The 21,897-nt window shown below is 44.6% G+C and overlaps 1 protein-coding gene across 2 annotated transcripts; it reads right to left on the bottom strand.

The window, feature by feature from the left end:
- Positions 1-318: 318 nt before the first annotated feature.
- On the bottom strand, positions 319-19,936 carry LOC132817599 (cytotoxic T-lymphocyte protein 4-like). 2 transcript variants are annotated; one of them, XM_060828103.1, is made up of 5 exons: positions 19,849-19,936; positions 7,564-7,935; positions 5,170-5,270; positions 3,868-4,000; positions 319-2,088 (listed from the first exon to the last, which is right to left on the bottom strand). In XM_060828103.1, the coding sequence occupies exons 1-5, from the start codon at positions 19,910-19,912 to the stop codon at positions 2,054-2,056; spliced, it is 705 nt and encodes a 234-aa protein (XP_060684086.1). In that variant the 5' UTR covers positions 19,913-19,936; the 3' UTR covers positions 319-2,053. The 2 variants fall into 2 exon arrangements, with proteins under 2 accessions (XP_060684086.1, XP_060684087.1); XM_060828104.1 differs by lacking the exon at positions 3,868-4,000.
- Between the last annotated feature and the right edge of the window lie 1,961 nt (positions 19,937-21,897).

Here is a 21,897-nt window from a genome sequence, read left to right as displayed (position 1 = left end):
AAAGGTAAGGATGGCAGATTTCCTTCGTTGCAGAACCAGATGGATTTTTCCCAATTAGCAACGAATTCAGCATTAGAATTTTGTTTTCAGATTGCTACTGAGTTCAAATTTCACCATCTGCTGTGGTGGAATTCGAATCCAGGTCCCCAGAACATTACTCTGTCTCTAAACTAATAGTCCAGCAGTAATACCACAAGACCAGCGTCTCCCCCTAAATGGTGATATGCACAGTCTGAAAAAGTATAGAAGTCTTGGTGATGACAAGGGTCCATTTATCACTTAACGGTTGATTAACATGAATTCACAATATGGGCAGAATGAGTTCAATGTGACAATTTATTGAGGAACAGATGTCTACAAGTAGCAATTATCACACAAGCATGTTCATTGTTGACATCATACTAAGTCCACCTACTGAAGAAAAGAGCAAGCAATCTGTAGTATCGGCTGGCAACAATCTTGTGAGCTTGAGTTCGTGTGTCTCTGAACAATCATTCAAGATCCAGGTATCATTGGAGCTGGTGCTTGGTTCTGTACCTGCTCTGCTCCAGTCTGTGTCCAGTGTGAGGCTGTGCTGACGTGGCCTTTCAGAACCTCCTATCAAGGACCACCTCTGTGTGAGCACCTTCCCTCTGTACAGCCTGTTAGTATGAGGAGGCTGGTGGATCAGCTGGTCTGTATGCTCATATGTGACATATTAAAGAGCCAGGACCTGGTTGGTGTACCACTTTGTACAGCAATATTTGGGTAACACAAAATTTGAGATAGTGGAAATGCTGATACAAACCCAGTAATAACCTGACATAAATAGTAGATTGTTTACATAAGCATATTAAAATACTACTTCATCGTTCCTGTCTCATAGGATGATGATAACTTTTACACTTTTTACAATTTAGAAGGAATCTTGAAATAGTTTTGGGACTGATAAGGCTTTTTACAGGTGAACACGAAGGCACATCCATATAACACTTGCGTTGACATTCCTGTGAGTTCACAGGAAAAAGGAACTGAGAAAGTGAACATAGAGAGAGAAAGAGAGAAACACATACACAGAGATAGACACACACACACACACACGGACATAGCACAATTGCAGTTACATATGAGGACACAGACACACAAAACGACACAATATACAAAGACACAAATATTGATAGCAATGGTATGATCAGCTACATTAATATTGCTTGAATACCAACTCAAGTAAACTTCATTCTGGTGCTGAATGTGTCTTCTCATGTTGATGACTATGTCTCACAATGTCTGACTGTATCTGTCTGTTCTGTCACTGCGTGGCCTCCCAATCAGGAGACTGAGGGACAAAAATGAAAGGGACTGAAGGAAAAGAAAGGGAAGGGAAGAAAGTGAGGAGGAGGTAGAGAGAGGGTTGGAAAAAGAGTGTGTAGTCAGAGAAAGAGAGACAAAGAGGGAGAAAGGAAATGAGGGAGTGGATATCAAGGGATGTTCTCAACCCTTGGAGTCGCATATGGTGTAATTGGGAAGGTAGCCAGGGGTTATGGGGAAGGGGGATTAAGAAAGGAACATTAAGAAACATGTTAATGAAATTGGGCAAGTCAGCCTTACTTGACTGGGTTCCCACTCCCATGTTATTTTTGAAATTTTTCAATGAAGGGAATATAATGTGGAGTATTGTTGGATGTGGAAGGGCTTGACTCAACTGCAATGAAGCCTGGGCCTCTGGGAGGATTGGCCCAGCTCCAATTTCCTGTGTGTGACAGAGGTTAAATATTAGCTTGCAGTGCCTGTGTTTCTGAACTGCACAAGCCTGCTGCCTTCGACAAACATTGGAGAGAATTCAAATAACACCCAAGTCAGTGGCATTTACGCCAGCTCATTGAGGGACGTGGAAAAGATGAAGAGGGTGAAGCTCCTTCAGGAATCTTCCAGGATTTGCCCAGATCTCTCCAGGAGAGGCCTCAGTTGCACCGCTCGGTGAGTTTGATACATGACATTGTGTTACATGCGGTAGCCCATGTGGTTCCCTCGTCTTCTTCCAGAGCTGTGTTCAGGAGGTTCCATGTTGACGTATTCATTGTTCTGTTCTTCTCGGTTCTTTAGCAACTTCTAAAGGAACAGACAGAGAAAGACTTTGTAAATCCAAGCGGCTCAGATTGACGCATGGCAATATTACTCAGGGTCATCCTTCAGCCCCAATAGCAGACTCACACTACTTCCTGACATCTTGGGTTAAGGACTGTCAATTGAAAATTTATATCAAAATTCAACTGATATGGTAATAAGCCACTGTTGTCTTGCTGCTGGTTCTAGAAGGGAATGATACCATTCATCCAAACATGAAGGGAGTTAGAATAGGATGTGGCCATTCTGCCCCATGGGCTGCTTCACTATTATGTTAGGTCACAGCCGATGTGCACCTCTGTTTTATTCTCCTCCTTTTGCCCTTTGTTTATTGATATCCTTTAACCAACAAAATTGGTCAATCTCATTCTTGACTGCCCAAATGGCCCAGCTCCAGAGACCCATCATCCTTCATTACAGTCCCAACAGTGTGGAAGCAGACTGTTCAGCCCATACCAACCCTCTGAAGAGCATCCCACCCAGACACACCTGTATGTCTTCTCTCTATAACCCTGCATTTTCCAAGGCTAACACCGCTAGCTTGCACATCCTTGGGCACTATGGGCAATTTAGCATGGCCAAACCACCTTTGGACTGTGGGAGGAAACCAGAGCAAACTCACATTGACATGGGAAGAATGTGCAAACTCCACACAAACAGTTGCTCGAGGGTGGAATCAAACCTGGGTCCTTAGTGCTGAGAGGCAGCAGTGTTAACCACTGAGCCACCATGCTGCCTATTAGAAAAGGGGATTCTGATACCCCTCACAATTGACCCAATTCTTGTTCCAAGCTGACTTTCCTTTCTGTACCTTCTCCAACAGAAGAAGCAGCTCCTCTGTATTTGCCAGTCCATATCCTGCTCGTCTCTTAAACACTAATTAGATCACACCAAGTCTTCCCAACTCAGGGGAATTCTGGAAACCCATCAGTCAACTGGTAATGAACCAAGTTCTCTTCCATCATTGAACAGAATCAGTGTGCCTCCAAACTGGAAGGAGGAACCTGTGTAAGGGGAAAGGGATTTGTGAACTAGCTGTAAATGGGTTGGAGGGTGTTCAATCATGGACGGTGGACAGGAGAAAATCAGTTCGAAAGGTGAGTTAGAAATCCTTCTCATGGTGTAGTGCGAGTCCAAAAAAAAAATCAGCTGTCCTGAACATCTCTTGTTGACATGAGCCGAGGGGAGGTGATTGGAGTCATCCATTCTGGGATAGTGTCAGTGTGCTGGGGGAGGGGTGACTGACAAAGAAAAGTGTGGACACAAGGCGTAAGCTATAGCAGAAACAATGCTGCAGAGAAAGCAACAAGCTTGACAAAGGAGTATAAAGGGCATGGTGGTATGGTGGGTCATATTACTGAATAGGCAAGGTGGACATGCCTTCCCCTCTGTGGCTAATTGGGAAGTTAAATTCAGCAAGTAAAGGTTCTGGAAATTAAAACTAGTGTGAGCGACCATGATGCAGACAGATTGTCATTAAAAGCTGATTGCCTCATGACTGTCATTGGAGGAAGGTAACCTACCATTAATAGTTGGTCTCCAGTCCTACACTAATATCGTTGATTTGTAACTACTTTGTAAAGCCCGTCCAGTGAGTCACTCTGTTACCAGTTGGTCAAGGAACATAAGCCCACCCTTCAGAAGGGTGAGTAGGAATTTGCCGAACTTGCCAACGGCATCTTGAAAATATATTTTGAAGAGGGATGCAGGGGAGATGGCACAGAGGCTTGAGAGAGTGGTAGAGTCCAGCTTGGATGTACTTGCCTTGCCTTGGGCCTGTCTCCCAGCGCTGGCCAGTCCATGTAGCAGTAGCAGGCTCGTCATAATTGTGAATCAGTTCACATTTCATGTCAACTGCCTCCTTCATCCTGAGAATACAAGCGGTGGTACCAAGAGGCTGTGGAGGGGGAAATTGAACACAGAGCAGAGAAACACATTAACATGACAAAACACAACGGAGAGACAGACAGGAGGAGCAGAGCACAAGGAACGGCAAGGGGGAGGAAGAGAGGAAGAGGGCAGGAGAAAAGTAGGGGTGCATGTGAGTGTGAAAGGTGAGATTGTGAAGGGGGAGCTGGCCATTGACCTCTTGACCAGGTGTTACTTTCAGCTCCAGCTGAATGGGTTTCCACTGCTGTGTGCTTTGTTTGAGGTGACTGCACATGGTGCTTGTTAGGGAATTCCCTGTGAATTGACTCAATGGCCGTGTTTGGTGTTGGGCTAGGGTTGATGGAGGGGGCAGCTCCTTTTGTCTTGGGGTAGTAGTTCTTCGTGGTCTCTATAATTTACTGACTTCCTCAACACCAGGTGTTGCAAGGAATAGGTCTGAGTTACTTGGAGATTTTGAAGTATCACTCTGAGTCTTTCTTTCTCTCTGGCTCTTGGTCTCTTTCTCTCCATCTCTGTCTGTCCCTCTACCTATCTGCCTCTCTCTCTCTCTCTCTGTCCCTATCAATCTTTCTTTCCTCCTCTTTTGTTATCTACCTTTATCCAATTCTTTGTCTACCTGTCTGTTAGTCTGTCTCTCCCTGTGTCTGTCTCACTCCTTTTGATGTGGGTAGGTGGAAGATAGAGTGAGGGATAGGTTAAGGAGCTCAGTAGGGTTAGAAGAGGTTGTTTCCAGTTGGAGGGCAGGAGGTGAGGAGATTGGACTGAGGGAGGAAGTGGGAAGGTAGGCCTGAGGGAGGGAGTGATTAGGTAGACTTGGGGTTAGTGTGTACACAATAACTTGACCTGACTCTTTCATAATGTGTACACTGTGTTCAGTCACCTGCGCTCAGTAATTAGTATTTGACAATTTGTTTTCAATCTTTGGTAACCTGCACTTGTTACTTGATAACCTAGGCTTATTTGTCCTGTACACTCATTAACCAATACCTTGGTCTGTAAGCATGATCTCACAATCCTGTAGCCAGCAATCTGTCCTCTGGCCTTGTTTAAACTCTCCTATGAGACACTTGGTATTGATAGATTGTATTGACACCCAGTAAGCCATTGGCAAACTATAGTTAACATTCAATGAAGTCAATTTTAGCTTTTCCATTTCCATACCTTTGTGATACTTACCCAGTGTATGCAGGAAATGAAGATACTGGAGAACATGAAGAGTGCAGCGATGACCAATACAATCATAAAGGACTGAGTGAATTCTGGACATGGCTTTGCCTCTGAAACACACAGAACAATGTTATCACAGTTTTCTGTCTTGACAGCAGAACTGGTCAGTGAGGCAGAGAGCATCTTTAAACATTAAATCACCAGCACCCTAATTCTTACAGATGCAGACTGTGCAGGAATAGTTTGGTTTTTCCTCTGTCTCTCACCTTGTGTCATCTCTCTTGTCTTCTCTCTCACTGTCCCTCTCTCTCTCTCTTCTTACTTTTTTTCCATATTTTACCCTCTCTGATTCAGTCCATGTGTGTTGTCATTTCCATTCATAGGCTCTGTCTTTTTCTCTTTCCATACTACTCACTATCCTGACTTGGAACTATGTTTGTCATCCTTCACTGTCGCTGGGTCAAAAGCCTTGTCAATGCTATGGGTGATCCTACACTCCAAGGTCTGCAGCAAGTCAACAGAGAGCTCACCAGCCACTGAGACAACTGCTCTCAGTGTTGCTAGTAAGTCACGCTAACATCCTAAGAACTAATTGAGTCTTCCTCTCTGCCCCTGTTGCCTCCACTGTATTTTCACAGTTTTGAATCTCCATTTCTGACTCTCTCTTCCTTTCTGTCACTGGCGGCATTGACAATTCTTTCAAATGGAAAGCATTTCAGAAGCAGTTTGTGCTTAATTCTCCCTTTCCATGACTGGTGTCTATTATCACTGCCTCCTTTTTATTGCACTCTATAAAGTGACAGTAAAGCACTCTGGTCATTTAATCCACCCCATAATGTAGGAATAGGGATGAGGAGACCATTTAGACCCTGGAACCAGTTCTCCCTTTCAATAGGATCACAGTTGATTGGAGCCTAAATCTTTATGTACCTTTACCTATCAGAGAACTCTCAATTTTACTGAGAAAATTAACCAAATTTCCAGCATCAATTACTATTTGATGTAGAGTTCCAAATTTCTAACTTCATTCCTGAAAAGTCGAATTTTTAGATGATGGTCATGAGCCCTACATTCCTCAATCTAAATGGATTCTCTCTGTCTGTCCACCTCAGTGTCTTTTACATTTCCACTTAGTAACTTCCAGAGAATGCAACCTGGCTTGTTTAGTCTCTCATTCAACCTTATCCCTTGGAATTCAGACATCATTCAGTTAAATCTGTACTGTACTTCCTCCAAGTCCATCATTATTCACCCTAAGGTCTGATGCCCAAACTGCCCTCAGCACTCCTGGGCAGTCTGACCTCATGATTGCTAGAAAATAAATGTACCTACTCCAATAGAGCCACTCATTTTACTAAATATAATGTAACGGAATGATGTTGTTTCACTGGAGGCAGTTCAGAGAAGGTTCACTGGGATGATCCCTGGTATGGAGGGATGGTCTAATGAGCAAAGGTTGAGCAGGTTGGGACTCTACTCATTGGAATTTAGAAAATATATATTTGGTCTCATTGAAACATGTAGCATTCTTAAGGGTTTGCCAGGGTAATTGCTGAGAGGCTGTTCCCCCTCATGAGAGAGTCTAGAACCAGAAGTCATAGTCTCAGAATAAAGGGGTGGGCCCAATTAAAGACTGAGATGAGGAGGAATTTCTTCTCTCAGAGAGTTGAGAATCTGTGGAACTCCTTGCCACAGAGAGAGCAGGCTCCTTGGTTATATTTAAGGCTGAGATAGATAGATTTTCAAACCGTAGGGAAATCAAGGGTTATGGGGAAAAGGCAGGAAAATGGATGTGAGGAACGTCAGATCAGCCATCATGTTATTGAATGGTGGAGCAAGTTTGAGGGGCTGAATGGCCTACTGCTGTTCCTGTTTCTTATGGTCTTATGATGCAAGGGTCATGTTTTAGGGATGCACATTCAAATCTTATCAGGACAACAGGAAGAATTTAAATTTAATTAATAATAACTGGAATTAAAAAGCTAGTCTCAACGGTGACAACATGAAACAATTGTCAAGTGGAAAAGTGAATGGTTCACTAACATCCTTCAGGGAAGGAAATCTGCCGGTCTGACCAACCCCTGAGTGAGACACTCAGTTCAGGGGCAGTTAGATATGGGCAACAGATGCCCATATCCAATGGATGAAGAAAGTAAAAATTGAGATTCCTCCTTGTTGGTTCTATTGATGCAGGAAACAAGCCTGAGTATCCTTTAGAATCTCACTATTCATTCCTGTCTGTTGCTTTAGATCTTCCTTCTAAAAACCTATTCTCTGTAAACGCCTCTCCTGCATAAAAGACTGTGAGACTTAAATGCTAATTGTGTGTCTTTCTCAATCCAGAGTTGCTACCCAAAGTACGTGGAGAGTTATTTTGTTTATATTTCAGATGTCTGCACTCACCAGGCATCTCTGGAGCGATGAAAATACAAGTCCCATCTCCTTTGCCCTCGATGTAGGGAGGCGGATGTATTTTCGCCATGTGGCAAATGTACAAGTCACTGTGGGATGTGTTCAGCCCACTGAGCGTTACTGAGACACTGCCGTTCTGGATTTGTGCCTGACAGTTTGGAGCAGTTGCCGTCTTGAAATGATTGGCACTGTTATTGAAGAACATAGCACAGACCTCAGTGTCATTCGTGGGTTCTCCTTTATAAATGATGATGCCAAACTGCTCAAAAGGTCCATCTCCAGTGGTATCGTACGCACACTCGAGAGTGACATTGTGGCTGTCTGCCAGGATTCGTCTAGGCTGAAGGACTTGAAGCGCGAGAGCTGAGGCAGAGAGGGGGAAAGACAAAGGAAAAGAACTTAATCTTAAGCAGAAACAAATAACTACTGAACAGTGGGTCAAACACTATCATTTAACCTGTGGCTTCAACTGTCAAAATGTAAGAAGTCTCCTTTATTCTTTCATGGGCCATATGTGTTGTTGGCTGAGCAAGCAATTACTTCCTATCCCTAGTTGCTCTTGAGAAGGTGGTGGTGAGCTGCCTTCTTGAAGTACTGCAGTCTGTGTTGTAGGAAGACCCACAATTGCCTTAAGGAGGGAGTTCCAGTATTCTGACCCTGTGACACTGAAGGAACGACAATATTTTCCAAATGAGGATGGTGAGTGGCTCGGACAGGAACATGTAGGTGATGGTGTTCCATGTATCTGCCCTTCCAGATGGAAGTGGAAGTTGTCATCGAAGGAAAGTTTCTGGTCACTGGTTGTTGGTTGAGGACAACAGGTGGAGCCATCTCCAAAAGACACATGAGCTGGAAGGAGTGGGAAGAAGAACTGCTGAGTGGGTGAGGGTGGAGGGAGATGGGAATAGGGCTGCTGTGAGTGAAGGAGGGTGGAAGGGTTGGGGGAGGAGGGCCTGCAAAGTGTGTGAGAGAGGTGGAGGAAGTTGTCAATCGAGACTTCAATCACTTATCATCAACCCAATATGGCCCATCAAAGGAAGTAAAACATCATTATAGACAATTTTTATTTGTGATGGTTAATTCTAATGATTTAGCAAATCTGTAGTTTTTAGCAGGATAATTAAAAACAAGATGGTGTGATAAAATTTGTGTTCTGCATATGCAGGTGGACCAAGGAATCTCTGTGAAATGTAACATGCGGGGCAACTTCAGTTCTGGAGTAGAGGGTAGGCAGTGTTCAATACTGCCCTGCAGAACTGATGGGTCTTATTGTAAGGATTTCAATAGGTCACTTAGGACCATACAAGGGCCACTGAGAATCCATTCTGAGGTCACAGACAGTTGTAAAAAGAGACGGAGATAGGGGCAGGCCCCATGTTAGGATGAATGAATTATAACTGTTTAACGGAGAAAAAGTCTAGACATTTGGGTGGTTCTGTGCTACTTGAACAAACACAGGGACTAGGAACAAAAAGGTAGCCAAGAGTTGGACTCCTGGGATCTGAAATGGGACGACATATTGGGGGAAGCCATGGGGAGCTCAGAAGAAGCCTACAAGCATTAATACGTCAGTGCAGCTGTGAGGATGAGACGGGATCATACATTGAGCAAGGGCAGAGCTCGGGAAATACCCAGAGACAGGTTTAGATTGGTGAAGTTAGCTGTCAGTGAAAAGTTGGAGTTGTGCTGGCAAATACACACTGGAGAATTGTTTCAGAGCCTCGGGAGTGTGAACCCAGGACTGGCCAGTATGTGATCAACCATAACAGGAGCAGTTACTGAGGCAGTCCATGCTGGCCTGTCTCCTGAGAGAATGTTTGGCAAAGTATAGAACTATAATCCTTCTTAAATATTAAGAAGATTTGGTGACCCATTATATCATTAACATCCGGAGGGAGTTACTGAGAAAGCCATGGGATTTGACTCGATAAGGCCACTGTTGGAATATTGTGTGCAATTCCGGTCTCCTTCCTATCGGAAAGATGTTTTTGAAACTTAAAAGGGTTCAGAAAAGATTTACAAGGATGTTGCCAGGGTTGGAGGGTTTGAGCTATAGGGAGAGGCTGAACAGGTTGGGGCTGTTTTCCCTGGAGCGTTGGAGGCTGAGGGGTGACCTTATAGAGGTTTACAAAATTATGAGGGGATTAGATAGGGTAAATAGACAAAGTCTTTTCCCTGGGGTCAGGGAGCCCAGGTTTAGGGTGAGAGGGGAAAGATATTAAAGAGACCTAAGGGGCAACCTTTTCACGCAGAGGGTGGTACGTGTATGGAATGAGCTGCCAGAGGAAGCGGTGGAGGCTGGTACAATTGCAATATTTAACAGGCATTTGGATGGGTATGTGAATAGGAAGAGTTTGGAGGGATATGGGCCGGGTGCTGGCAGGTGGGACTGGATTGGGTTGGGATATCTGGTCAGCATGGACAGGTTGGACCAAAGGGTGTGTTTCCATGCTGTACATCTCTATGACTCTATGAATCTAACATTTGTTATTTGATGTGAACGATGGGTTGTTCAATCATAGTCAATTACCTATGGTTACCATGTCAATTCTGGTGCGAGAAATAAGTCACATATGGGCGGCATGGTGGCACAGTGGGTACCACTGCTGCCTCACACCGCCAAAGACCTGGGTTCAATTCCCGCCTCAGGCAACAGTCTGTGTGGAGTTTGCACATTCTCCCTGTGTCTGCGTGGGTTTCCTCCGGGTGCTTCAGTTTCCTCCCACAGGCTAGGTGAATTGGCCATGCTAAATTGCCCGTAGTGATGGATGAATGGCTAAATGTAGGTGTATGGGTGGGTTGCTCTTCGGAGGGTCAGTTTGGACTTGTTGAGCCGAAGGGCCTGTTTTCACACTGTAAGTGATCTAATCTAAGATATGTGTTGTACGTTGTATTACTGTCCTAAATTGTGTAGTAAAATCTTGACTTCTGAGATCTGTAAAACTTGCGGCTTTTTCCTCTTTGTAAGTCCCCTGGATCATACCTTCATTTTACTTTAAAAATAAAGGTTCCTGGCTCCTAACCAGATTGTAACATAATCTGATGATTTTGTTAGGGTCATAAAATAATTGGATAGAGGATCAAAACTGTACGACAACCCCCGAAGTAGCAATGGACTTCAAATTATAGCAAAAGAACAGAGGAGGAGCCACATTCAGTACAAGTGATCAACATGCATTTGATGTGGGTGGCACAGTGGCTGAGTAGTTAGCACTGCTGCTTCAAAGTGCCAGGGGCCCAGGTTCTGTTCCAGCCTTACGTGACTGTGTGGAGTTTGCACATTCTCCCTGTGTCTGCGTGGGTTTCCTCTGGGTGCTCTGGTCTCCTCCTACAGTTCAAAGAATGTGCAGGTTAGGCAGATTGACCATGCTAAATTGCCCATAGTGTTCAGGGATGTATAGGTTAGGTGCATTAGTCAATGTAGAGTAGTGGGGTGGGTTACCCTTCAGAGACTTAGTGTGGATTTGTAGGGCCCGTTTCCACACTGTAGGGATTCTATGTGATGATATAAATTGTTGGCAAGTGATGAATGGACTGTCAGGTTTTTATCTGAAAAATGTGTTGCTGGAAAAGCGCAGCAGGTCAGGCAGCATCCAAGGAGCAGGAGAATTGACGTTTCGGGCATAAGCCCTTCTTCAGGAATGAGGAGGGTTTGCCAAGCAGGCTAAGATGAAAGGTAGGGAGGAGGGACTTGGGGGGGTGGGGGGTGGGGAGGGGGCATTGGGATTGCAATAGGTGGAAGGAGGTTAAGGTGAGGGTGATAGGCCAGAGAGGGGGTGGGAGCGGAGAAGTCAGGAAGAAGATTGCAGCTCTCATCCCCAGTATCTGCAGTCCTCACTTTCTCCCTGTCAGGTTTTTATTTCAAGTTACTGTTTTGTAGTGGTTAGCTCATTTAACAAGTTGGAGGCATGCAGTTCAAAATAACAACTGCCTGAGGTAGATTCCGGATCTGTTCTTTACCCACACCCAGGGTGTAGAGGGAAATGGTAAACTAAGAATATTTTAAAATAACTGCCAAGAAAATTGGCTCAGGTGAAGCATTAGCAGACAATGAGTAAGGGCCTTTCGTCAGACACAGCGTTCTTCACGTGAACGAATGGGATCAGGAGAAGGTGAGGGTTTGCCTGAGTTGAAGTCCTTAGAAAAAATGTGTTTGAGGAGAGGGATTTGATGGCCCTTGTTATCAATCCAGGGAGGATGGGGAATTCAGAGATCTGAGAGGAAGGAGCGAGTGCCGAGTATCAAGTCTGATAAAAAGAGACAAGGAAAGCAACAGATTAGGGAGAGACTGTTGGTTAGATTTGACTAATTTATGCTGAAAGGGGAAAGTGGATAAATAGAACTAGACAGCCAGTTCTGAAAGGGCTGTTTCGTAACATATGCCGGTCAGTCGAGACTTCTGCGTGGTTTTCTACAGGTAATGACTGCTAGTTAGCCACACACAACAAAGCCACAGAGTTTGAACCACAAGATAAAGTATGAGGAGAGGACAAACCATAAAGCCAGGCAGCTTGTTTAGCTGTGGTCAGGTTAGAACCATCATGATTGTCCAGGCACAGAATTAGATTTTGTAATCCGCAGGGCTGTCATTTCATACTGACAGAACAGATATGGCCCTATGACAGAACTAAACATGGCAGGAGCCATGACCAGGAGCAGGTAGAGTGGGGACTGACACTACTGGTGTGTATAAGGGATAGCAGAGGGAGAAGTTGGGACACTTGCTGCATGCTTGGTATAGTCGTATAGAGACAGATACAGGGGCGGGGGGATAAGACTGAATTCAAGTGGGACGTGGTGCATCTGGAGTATAAACACTGGGACAGATCAGTTGGGCTGAACGGCCTGTTTCTGCACTGTGAATTGTGGGAGGAGGATGAAAATTTGCCCCAGTCTTATATTGCAAGAAGCAAGTTGTAACTTACTGGCCCCTGATTTCCAACAATCCACTGCCCCCCCATCAACTCAGGCACTAAATTCAGGCCACTGGCCCTCATTATTCTCCATTACTCCAGTCACAGCCCAGAGGGAAAAACCAGTAAATAAAGCAAGAACACCCGCAAATGAGTGTACTGGTCAGACTGGAGCGCTGTTCTGAGGTATACAAAACAAGTCAGACCATTCACAAGTTTTACTGGGCTTTCCTTCGAGCATCCTGTCTGGCTGCAGGTTGAGCAGAAACAATCAACAGAAATGATGTTGGGGTTGGTCCATTATTTATAGCAACTGTAGAGGGAGAGGTCCTCTGCTGAATCAAGAGGCCAACCTTTGTGTGTGCAAGGTGTGGGAGTGAATGACATAGATGAGCCTATATTCTTTGTCAGTGGACTGCAGCTTGTTCCACTGAGAGACAGATCGACAGCTCTGCGTGACGACAGAGCATGGACCTACCGCCAGCATACTGTTAATCTGGATGATGATCTATTTTTGGTGCCTGCGTTGTGTGCCATTGTTGACATTTAAACAAAGCCACATGCATATCAATCTAGGAAACAAAGTATGTTCTAAACGGGATTCATGAGTCACAAACGAGTGGGGGAAGGGCAGTGCCAGGGGTAAGGAGTACCATTTAAACCCAAGGATTGTGTGGCCTATGCAACGGAAAATGTGTCCAGATTCACTTGAGTGAGGGAAAGGCAGCGCTACCTCAACCCAGGGATTTTGATCATTCTGGTGTTCATGTTGTTTTAAATTATTTTAAGTGACATCACAGAGAAACTGTCAACCGATTGGCTAATGAAGGACTTACATTAGGGACTAGCCTTAAATAATAATACTAGGTTCAGAACGGCGTATGATGAATTGGGGACTATCTGAAAATGAGATTTTCTGAACAATACGTGAAAAAGCTAATTAACTATGTGAGAAAAGGCGATGTGTTGTTCTTGCATGACATAGGAGCCATACCTGCAATCAGTGGCTGTAGCTCAAGGATCCTCAGCTCAGAGTTAATGAGCTGGGATCAGAACTTCAGAAGCTGTGGCGGATGTGGGGGTGGGAGAGTTACATTGATGCTGTGTTCCAGGCAGTCACAACCTACAGCTTGAATATTTCAATCGACAGGTGGACTGGGTTGGTCGCCGATCCCAAGAAAAGTTGTCTATGGAACGTCCGCAAGGATGTTTTCTTTCTCAGAGCAGCTTGTGATAGAACTCTTGAGGGGAACAGGCAATTCTGGATTTGGTGATGTGTAATGAGGAAAACTGGATTAGGGAATTTGAAGTGCAGGAACACCGAGGGGTCAGTGGCCATAATAAGTTAGAATTCATCTTGCAATTTGAGGACGAGAGCTGCAATAGAATGTAATAGTACGACAATTGACTAAAGGTAACTACAAAGGCATGAGGGAGGAGCTAGCTCAAGTCGATTGGAAAGGGAGCCTTGTAGGGAAGATGGTGGAGCAGCAATGGCAGGAATTTTGTGGAGTAATTTGGGAGGTACAGCAGAAATTCATCCCAAGGAAGATGAGACATATTAAAGGCAACCATGGCTGACAAGGGAGGTGATGAACAGCATAAAAGCAAAGGAAAAAGTATACAATTTGGTGAAAATTAATGGGAAGCCAGCAGATTGGGAAGTCTTTGAAAGCTAGCAGAGGATAACTAAAGAAGCTATGAAGGGGGAGAAGATGAAATATAAGAGTAAGCTAACTAGAATTATAAAAGAAGATTGCAAGTATTTTTCTCAGATATCTAAAAGGGAAGAGAGAGACATAAGTGGACATTGGACCACTGGAAAATGAGGCTGGAGAAGTAATAATGGGGAGGAAAGAAATGACGGAGGAACTGAATTGGTACTTTCCATCAATTTTCTCAGTGGAAGACACCAGCAGCATACTAGACCTTCAAGCGAGTTAGGGGACAGAGGTGAGTGTCGTGGAGAAGGTGCTGGGGAAACTGAAAGGTCTGTAGGTGAATAAATCACCCAGACTGGATGGACTAGAACATAGAACACAGAATATAGAACAGGACAACACAATACAGCCTTTCAGCCCTCAAGATCAGACTAACCTACATACCCTTCATCGTACTAACTTCCATGTGCCTATCCAAGAGTTGCTTAAATATCCTTAATGTATCTGACTCTACTACATTTGCTGGTAGTGCATTCCACACACACATCACTCTCTGAGTACGGAACCTATCTCTGACATCTCTCTTAAACCTTCCTCCAATCACCTTAAAATTGTGCCCCTCATTGTAGATATTTCTGCCCTGGGAAAAATTTTCTGACTACCCACTCCATCTATGCCTTTCAACATCTTGTACACCACTTACGAAGTCACCTCTCATCCTTCTTTGCTCTAATGAGAAAAGTCCTGGCTCCCTCAACATTTCTTCATAAGACATGCCCTCTGGTCTACGCACCACTCTGCTAAATCTCCTCTGCACCCTCTTTAATGCTTTCACATCTTTCCTATGATGAGGCAACCAGAACAGAACACAATATTCCAAGCATTGTCTAACCAGGAATCTATAGAGCTGCAACATAACCTTATGGCTCTTAAACTCAATCCCCCTGCTAATGAAAGCCAACACACCATATGCCTTCTTGATATGCCTATCAACCTGGGTGGCAACTTTGAGGGATCTATGGACAAGGACCCCAAAATCTCTCTGTGCCTCCACACTGCCAACAATCCTGCCTTTAACCTTGTACTCTGCATTCAAAGTCGACCTTCCATAATGAATCACTTCACACTTTTCCAGGTTGAACTCCATCTGCCACTTCTCAGCCCAGCTCTTCATCCTGTCAATGTCCCGTTGCAACCTACAACAGCTCTCCACACTATCCACAAATACACCAATCTTTGTGTCATCGGCAAACTTACGAACCCTCCCTTCTACTTCCTCATCCAAGTCATTTATAAAAATCACGAAGAGCAGAGGTCCCAGAATTGATACCTGCGGAACACCACTGGTCACCTAGCTCCACACTGTACACATCTACCACCACCCTCTGTCCTGTATGGGCCAGCCAATTCTATGTATCCCATGCTTCTTTACTTTCTGAGTGAGCCTACCATGGGGAACCTTATCAAAAGCCTTCCTAAAATCCATATACACCACATCCACTGCTCTACCTTCTTAAACGTGTTTTGTCACATCCTCAAAGAATTCAATTTGGCTTGTGAGGTATGACCTGCCCTCGAAAAGCCATGTTGACTATCTCTAATCAAACTATGGTTTTCCAAGTAATCATTAGTCCTGTCTCTCAGAATCCGCTCCAATACTTTGCCCACCACTGACCTAAGACAGACTGGTCTGTATTTCCCACGATTATCCCTACAGAATTCTGAAGGAGTTAGTTGAAGAGATTGGAGAGGCATTGGTGGCGATCTTTCCGAAATCACTTGGAGTCAGGGAGGGTCTCAGAGGACTGAAAAATGGCTAACGTGACACTCCTTGACTAAGATATTAGGGAGGCAGAAGACAGGAAGTTATAGGCTTTTTAACCTGATTACAGCCATTCATAAGATTTTGGGATCTGTTATTAAGAATGAGATTGCAGAGTACTTGGAAGTGCACAGTGAATTGGGGTGGAAGACTGGCAATTATAGGATTTCGAGAAACAGTGACAGGATTGTGTTTCGGGAGAGTGTGGTGGAGTGGGGAAATGGTGTAATTCCATATGTATTGTTGTTTTTGTCAGTGTCATTGGATAAAGATCCTGGAATTCCTCCTAATGACATTGTCGGCCTATGGACAGCACATAAACAACAGTGGTTCAAGAATGCAGCTCACAACAACGTTCCCAAGGGTAACTGGAGATGGGGGAATAAATGCTGGCCAAGCCAGTGGCACCCACGTTCCATGAACAAATACATAGAAAAATATGCAACGTTTTTGTTTTTCTCTCTGAGATGTTTTTCAGTGAAACAATACTTGTGCCCATATCTTTCTGGTTGCTCTGTTGTTCAATTAGATCAGAACTATTCTGTATCAGAACTCCATCTGTGCCCCTTTGATCATTTCCCTTCTGCCTTACAGAATGTTATGAATGAAATTGTGAAATAGAATGCCTCTAAACATTCACCCTTTAAGTAACCGAATTTCAGGTTTTCGATTTCCAAATAAGGGATTAAAACCTCAAGCAAAAGATTTGCGCTGTGGATTTTGATGTGATGGCGAATCAAAGACCCCATCTGTATGCTGGCTTTTCAAGCTCAGGCACCCAAGTCCCAGTTATGGAGGAGCTCTGCATTTGGCTAGGACACTGGTGAGTCAAAGTCCTCCAGGGCTCCTTGCACTTGCTCCCTGTCTCTGAGCCAGGCACAAGATGCTGCTTGGGTAGAGAACAGCCCTGGCTCTTTCTCTTCAGCATACAGTCTGCAAAGCGTATGTAGCTAAACTGAGACTGAGGCCTACCTGCGTGAGGTACTGGAAGGCACTGCCAGCACTGTGTCCCCAGGACTCCAGGGTATGGCAGTGACGCCTGTCAGTGCTGAGAGACTGTCAAAGTGGAGGGTACCACTCTGAAACCCACAGATTCCTATTCCAATCTCAGTAAAATGCAGTCAATGCTGGAAATCTGAGACAAACATGGAGAATGCTGGAGAAACTCAGCAGATCTGGCAGCATCCGTGGAGAGAGAGTCAGAGTTAAAATTCTGAGTGCAGGATGACTTTGTACGAAAAGGATTCCGACTGCACTTGAACCAGTTTCACTCTGTTTCTCTATCCACAGATGCTGCCAGACCTGCTGAGTTTCTCCAGCACTTTCTTGGTATTTGTTACATGCACCTGTTCTTTGAGTGAGCATGCCCAGTCAGCCTCTTCTGACACTTTGTTGCAACAATGAGGTCAAATTTCCCACTTCAATCATTGGCCAGGTCTGGCACAAAGTACAATTCTTCAGACCTAAACACGCGATGAATGTTATTTGAGGCCATTCTTTTTGAAAGATGGGTGAGGGTGGAATTCAAGTCTCCTGGTCTCAGAGACGTTAGCTACATTCTATCTCGCTGTCCCCCCTTCCCAGTACCACACCAAACCCCAGCCCCATCCAGAGTTTTCAGTTCAACATGTGTGGCACTTGGGGCATGCCACACTGCCAGAGGTGACAACAATTAAATGAGCATGTTCCTGCCTGCTCAGGCATGTAGAGCAGGGGATTCTTCCTGGGGTCAGGGCTTATCTCTCAGCTAACAACACTAAAACAGATGATCTGGTTACTAATCTCATTGTCACAGCGTCTTGTTATCTCATACATTGGCTGCTGTGCTGACTCCGCTTTCACAATGATTATATTTCCCAGTTGTTTTATTGACTTGAAACACCCTGTGACATTCTGAACTTGTGATAGACACAACAAAAATGCAAGTCTTTTGCTTCCAGCGGATGTTAATGGGAACTAGATTGGAGACTCTCACAATCCTGAATCCCACTTTCAGCTCACGATCCATTCAGACTCATGAGCAGGAATCACTTGATCACTTATGTCAGGAACAAGCTAAATCCAGGGGTACTGAGGCCAAATAATCAATCATTGTTATTGTAACATTGGAGGCTCTGTGAGCTGTCTTGTTGTCTGTTGCTAACTCTTCACCTGAAGCTATCTGCTGTAACCTCAAGTTCCTCATATACTCTTAGATTCTTTGTTATCAAATGTATAGCCGTCTAAATCCTTTTAACATTGTGTGAAACCATTTCTCACAATTCCTTTTGGGATTGTTTAGTTTCAATCTTCTTAACATCTTGCAAACCATTGGAAGCAGCCATTCCCTAATCAGTCTCTTGAAGTCTTTCAAAATTTCCCAACACTCCCCATCTATCCTCTCTGCAAGAGAAAAGGCCCAAATGAGCCTTTCCTCTTAATCTCAAGGCCCTCATAGCTGGAGTCATAAAGTCATACATTCATAGAGATCCACGGCACAGAAACAGGCCCTTCAGCCCATCACGTCCCTGCCGGTCAGAAACAATCGCCTAACTATTCTAATTCTATTTCTAGCACTCAGTCCATAGGCTGGTATCCCTCAGATACGTTATGAGGGTTTCTGCCTCTCCTACCTTTACAGGCAGACAGTTCCAGATTACCACCACTCTCTGGGTGAAACTGTTTTGACTTACATCTCCTCTAAACCTCCTGCCCCTTACCTTAAATCTATGTCCCTGATCATTGATCCCTCTATTATGAGAAAAGTTTCTTCCTGTTTATGCCAACTATACCCTTCATAATTTTATCCATCCCAATCATGGCCCTTCCCAATCTCCTCTGCTTTCAGTAAAACAACCCCATTCTCTCCAATCTCTCTTCACAACTGAAACTCCCCAGCCCAGGCAACATCCTAGTAAATCACCTCTGCCCCTTCTCTAGTGTAGTCACATGGCTCCTATAACATGGATTCCAGAACCACACGTAATAAATGTGGCCAAACCAACATTTTATACAATTCCAGCATAATCTTCCTGCTCTTAAACTCTACACCTTGGCTAATAAAGGATTTTCATTTTATCCACCTCCTTGATACCATAAGGAATGGCTTACAGGCACATCAAGGTGGCTCAGTGGTTAGCACTGCTGCCTTACAGCTCCAGGGAGCGGGTTCGATTCCAGCCTTGGGCGACTGTCTGTGTGGTGTTTGCACATTCTCCCTGTGTCTGTATGGGTTTCCTCCGGGTGCTCTGGTTTCCTCCCGCAGTCCAAAGATGTGCGGGTTAGGTGAATTGGCCATGCTCAATTGCCCATAGTGTTCAGGGATGTATAGGTTAGGTGCATTGATCAAAGGTAAATGTAGGATAATAGGGTAGGGGAACGGCCCGGAGGGTTGATGTGGACTTATTGGGCCAAAGGGCCTGTTTCCACACTGTGGGGATTCTGTCCCTTTGATTCTTGGTGCTTCCCGGGGTCCTACCATTCACCATGCATTCCCTCGTTTCTCTTGCCACCCTTGTGATTCCATGATCCTTACATCCCCATTATAGAGCAACGCTGAGAACTGGATGCTGAAAGTTTACATGTTGTGCAAGTTTTCCAAAACCTCCTTGATTTAACACTTAATACCAAAAAGTCAACCTTAGTGGGTGATGTTCCAAGATCGAAGCCAACAGCCCATTCCAGCACTGGTCAGCTGGGTGATCAAACAGATTATGAATCAAAATATAAATCCTTCTCTTGCACATCAATGGGTTCAGTCCTGATGAAGGGCTTTTGCCCGAAACGTCAATTTTCCTACTCCTCGGATGCTGCCTGACCTGCTATGCTTTTCCAGCACCACTCTAATCTAGACTGCATAGTAATATAATAGACCAGAGGAGAAAAGAGCAGAAATAGTTACCTGGTGTGTGCAGGACCTCTAGAAGGCAGAGGAACCAAGCGGCAAAGTGACCCAGACGCTTCATGATGCCCGTGGTTTATCCTTCTCAGATGAAGCAGGAACAATGACTATTATAGTCACAAGGAAGCCAATTAACTGACAGGATGTGGTCGCTTCTCTACAAGCAGCCTGGCCTAGATAACAAAACTGTGTAGGAGGCTGACGAGGGAGATTTTCTGTTTCACAGTTTAGAAAGCTATCTTATACAACACAGTAACTCCCATTCAGTTGATTCAGAATTATTCAAACACCTAGCAGCAAAGCACGTTTACTGAGATAACCCCTACATTTTGGGACTTCATCCGTTTCCTGTTTGGTGCCCTGTTGAGACTTTATGAATATTTCACTCTTTGAGATGAGGGATATCTGTCCTGGGAGTTCAATTGAGGAATCTCACTGAATCCTACCAGACAGTCAACAATAAGTTATTAGCAATAAGTTCCCTCCCCACTGTTCACATCAAACACTCTCAGGATAGATATATCACAGGTTTAGATAGAGAGTAAATCTCCTTCTACACTCTCCCCATTAAACACTCCCAGGACTGTTACAGCACAGGCTTAGAAATAAGGTAAAGCTCCTTCTAAACTACTCACACCAAACGTTCCCAGGGCATGGATAGCATGGGGTTAGATACGGATTAAAGCTCCTGAAGAAGGGCTTTTGCCCAAAACGTTGATTTTTCCTGCCCCACGGATGCTGCCTGACCTGCTGTGCTTTTCCAGCACCACACCCTCAGCTCTAATCTCCAGCACCTGCAGGCCTCACTTTCTCCCTCTAAATGTCCCCATCAATTACTTCCAGTATAGGTCCAGCATAAGGAGTAGGGGGCAGGTGTCAGGGTTCAGGGGTCAAGGGCAGGGGGCAGGAGTGTGTGCAATGCAGCATGTGTTCAAGAGGTGGGATGTATGGGCTGGAGATCACTTTTCCCCTTCCCTTCAATGAAGACTGGATCTGGACCAATCATGGGCAGCCTGGTCTCTGATTGGCTGAAAGCTGTTGAGAATGGGCTCTCCACCCTGACAAGGTATGAGAAGGTTCTGCATTTTAACATTCCTAACGCATCCAGGACCCTGACAGGAGACCTCCTACTGCCCCTTGGATATGTTAGCTTGTCAAGGCTTCTGGAGAGCAGGTCTATGGGTGCCATTGAATTGTCTTGCTGAGGTCAGACCCCACGGCTACTATGTGAGATTTCAATTGCTGTGTCAGTCAGAGTTCAGTTTGGAGCACTCTGCCTCTGTGGCCCAAGCTCTTTGGGTTCAAGTCCCATTCACTATACATCAGAAACTCCAATTCAGTACTGAGGGAGTGTTGACCTTTTGGAAGTGCTGCCTTTTGAATGAGACATTAGACTGAAGCCATTTCGACCCTTCCAATTGGAGATAAAAGATAGCATTATTTCAAAGAAAAATAGGGATGGCATTTCCAGTGTCCTGACCAACATTTATCCTTCAATCAAGGTGACCAAACTAGATGCTCTGACCATTGTCTCATTGCTGTTTGTGGGGGATTTTCCCACACATTTTAGTTGCCGTGTTTAAGACCATAAGGCATAGGAGTGAAGAAGACTATGCAGTCCATCGACTCTGCTTTGCCACTCAATGGGATCATGGCTGCTCTGATAAACCTCATTTGCTTTTCCCCATAACCCTCAATTCACTTACGAATTAATGATCTGTCTACCTCAACCTTTAATATACTTAATGACCCAGCCTCAACAACCTTCCGTGGTGAATAATTCCACTACCCTCAGAGAGAAGAAATTCCTCCTTATGAATTTTTAAAATGTCCAATCCTTTATTTTGAGATTATTCTTTCTGATCCTGGACTCTACAAGGGAAACAACTTCTCCACATCAACATGTTCAGCCCATAAGCATCTTGTGTGCTTCAATAAGTTTGCCTCTCATTCTTCTATATTCCAACAAGTAAAGGCCCAAAGTTCTCAACTTCTCTAAGACAGTCCCTCCATACCTGAACAAAGACTATTGGATCCCCCTATTCTGCA

Source organism: Hemiscyllium ocellatum, chromosome 7, assembly GCF_020745735.1.
Source record: "Hemiscyllium ocellatum isolate sHemOce1 chromosome 7, sHemOce1.pat.X.cur, whole genome shotgun sequence".
Taxonomy (NCBI): domain Eukaryota; kingdom Metazoa; phylum Chordata; class Chondrichthyes; order Orectolobiformes; family Hemiscylliidae; genus Hemiscyllium; species Hemiscyllium ocellatum.
This window is presented reverse-complemented; position numbering and strand designations above follow the sequence as displayed.

Bases quoted from the DNA above. Each gene is read 5' to 3' on its own strand.
- LOC132817599 (XM_060828103.1), bottom strand. From the start codon at position 19,912: ATGAAGCGTCTGGGTCACTTTGCCGCTTGGTTCCTCTGCCTTCTAGAG. The intron at 5,271-7,563 runs GTGAGTGCAGAC...TGTGTGTTTCAG, and splicing joins CATCGCTCCAGAGATGCCTG to AGGCAAAGCCATGTCCAGAA. The intron at 2,089-3,867 runs GCAAGTACATCC...CTGTTCCTTTAG, and splicing joins GGAGACAGGCCCAAGGCAAG to AAGTTGCTAAAGAACCGAGA.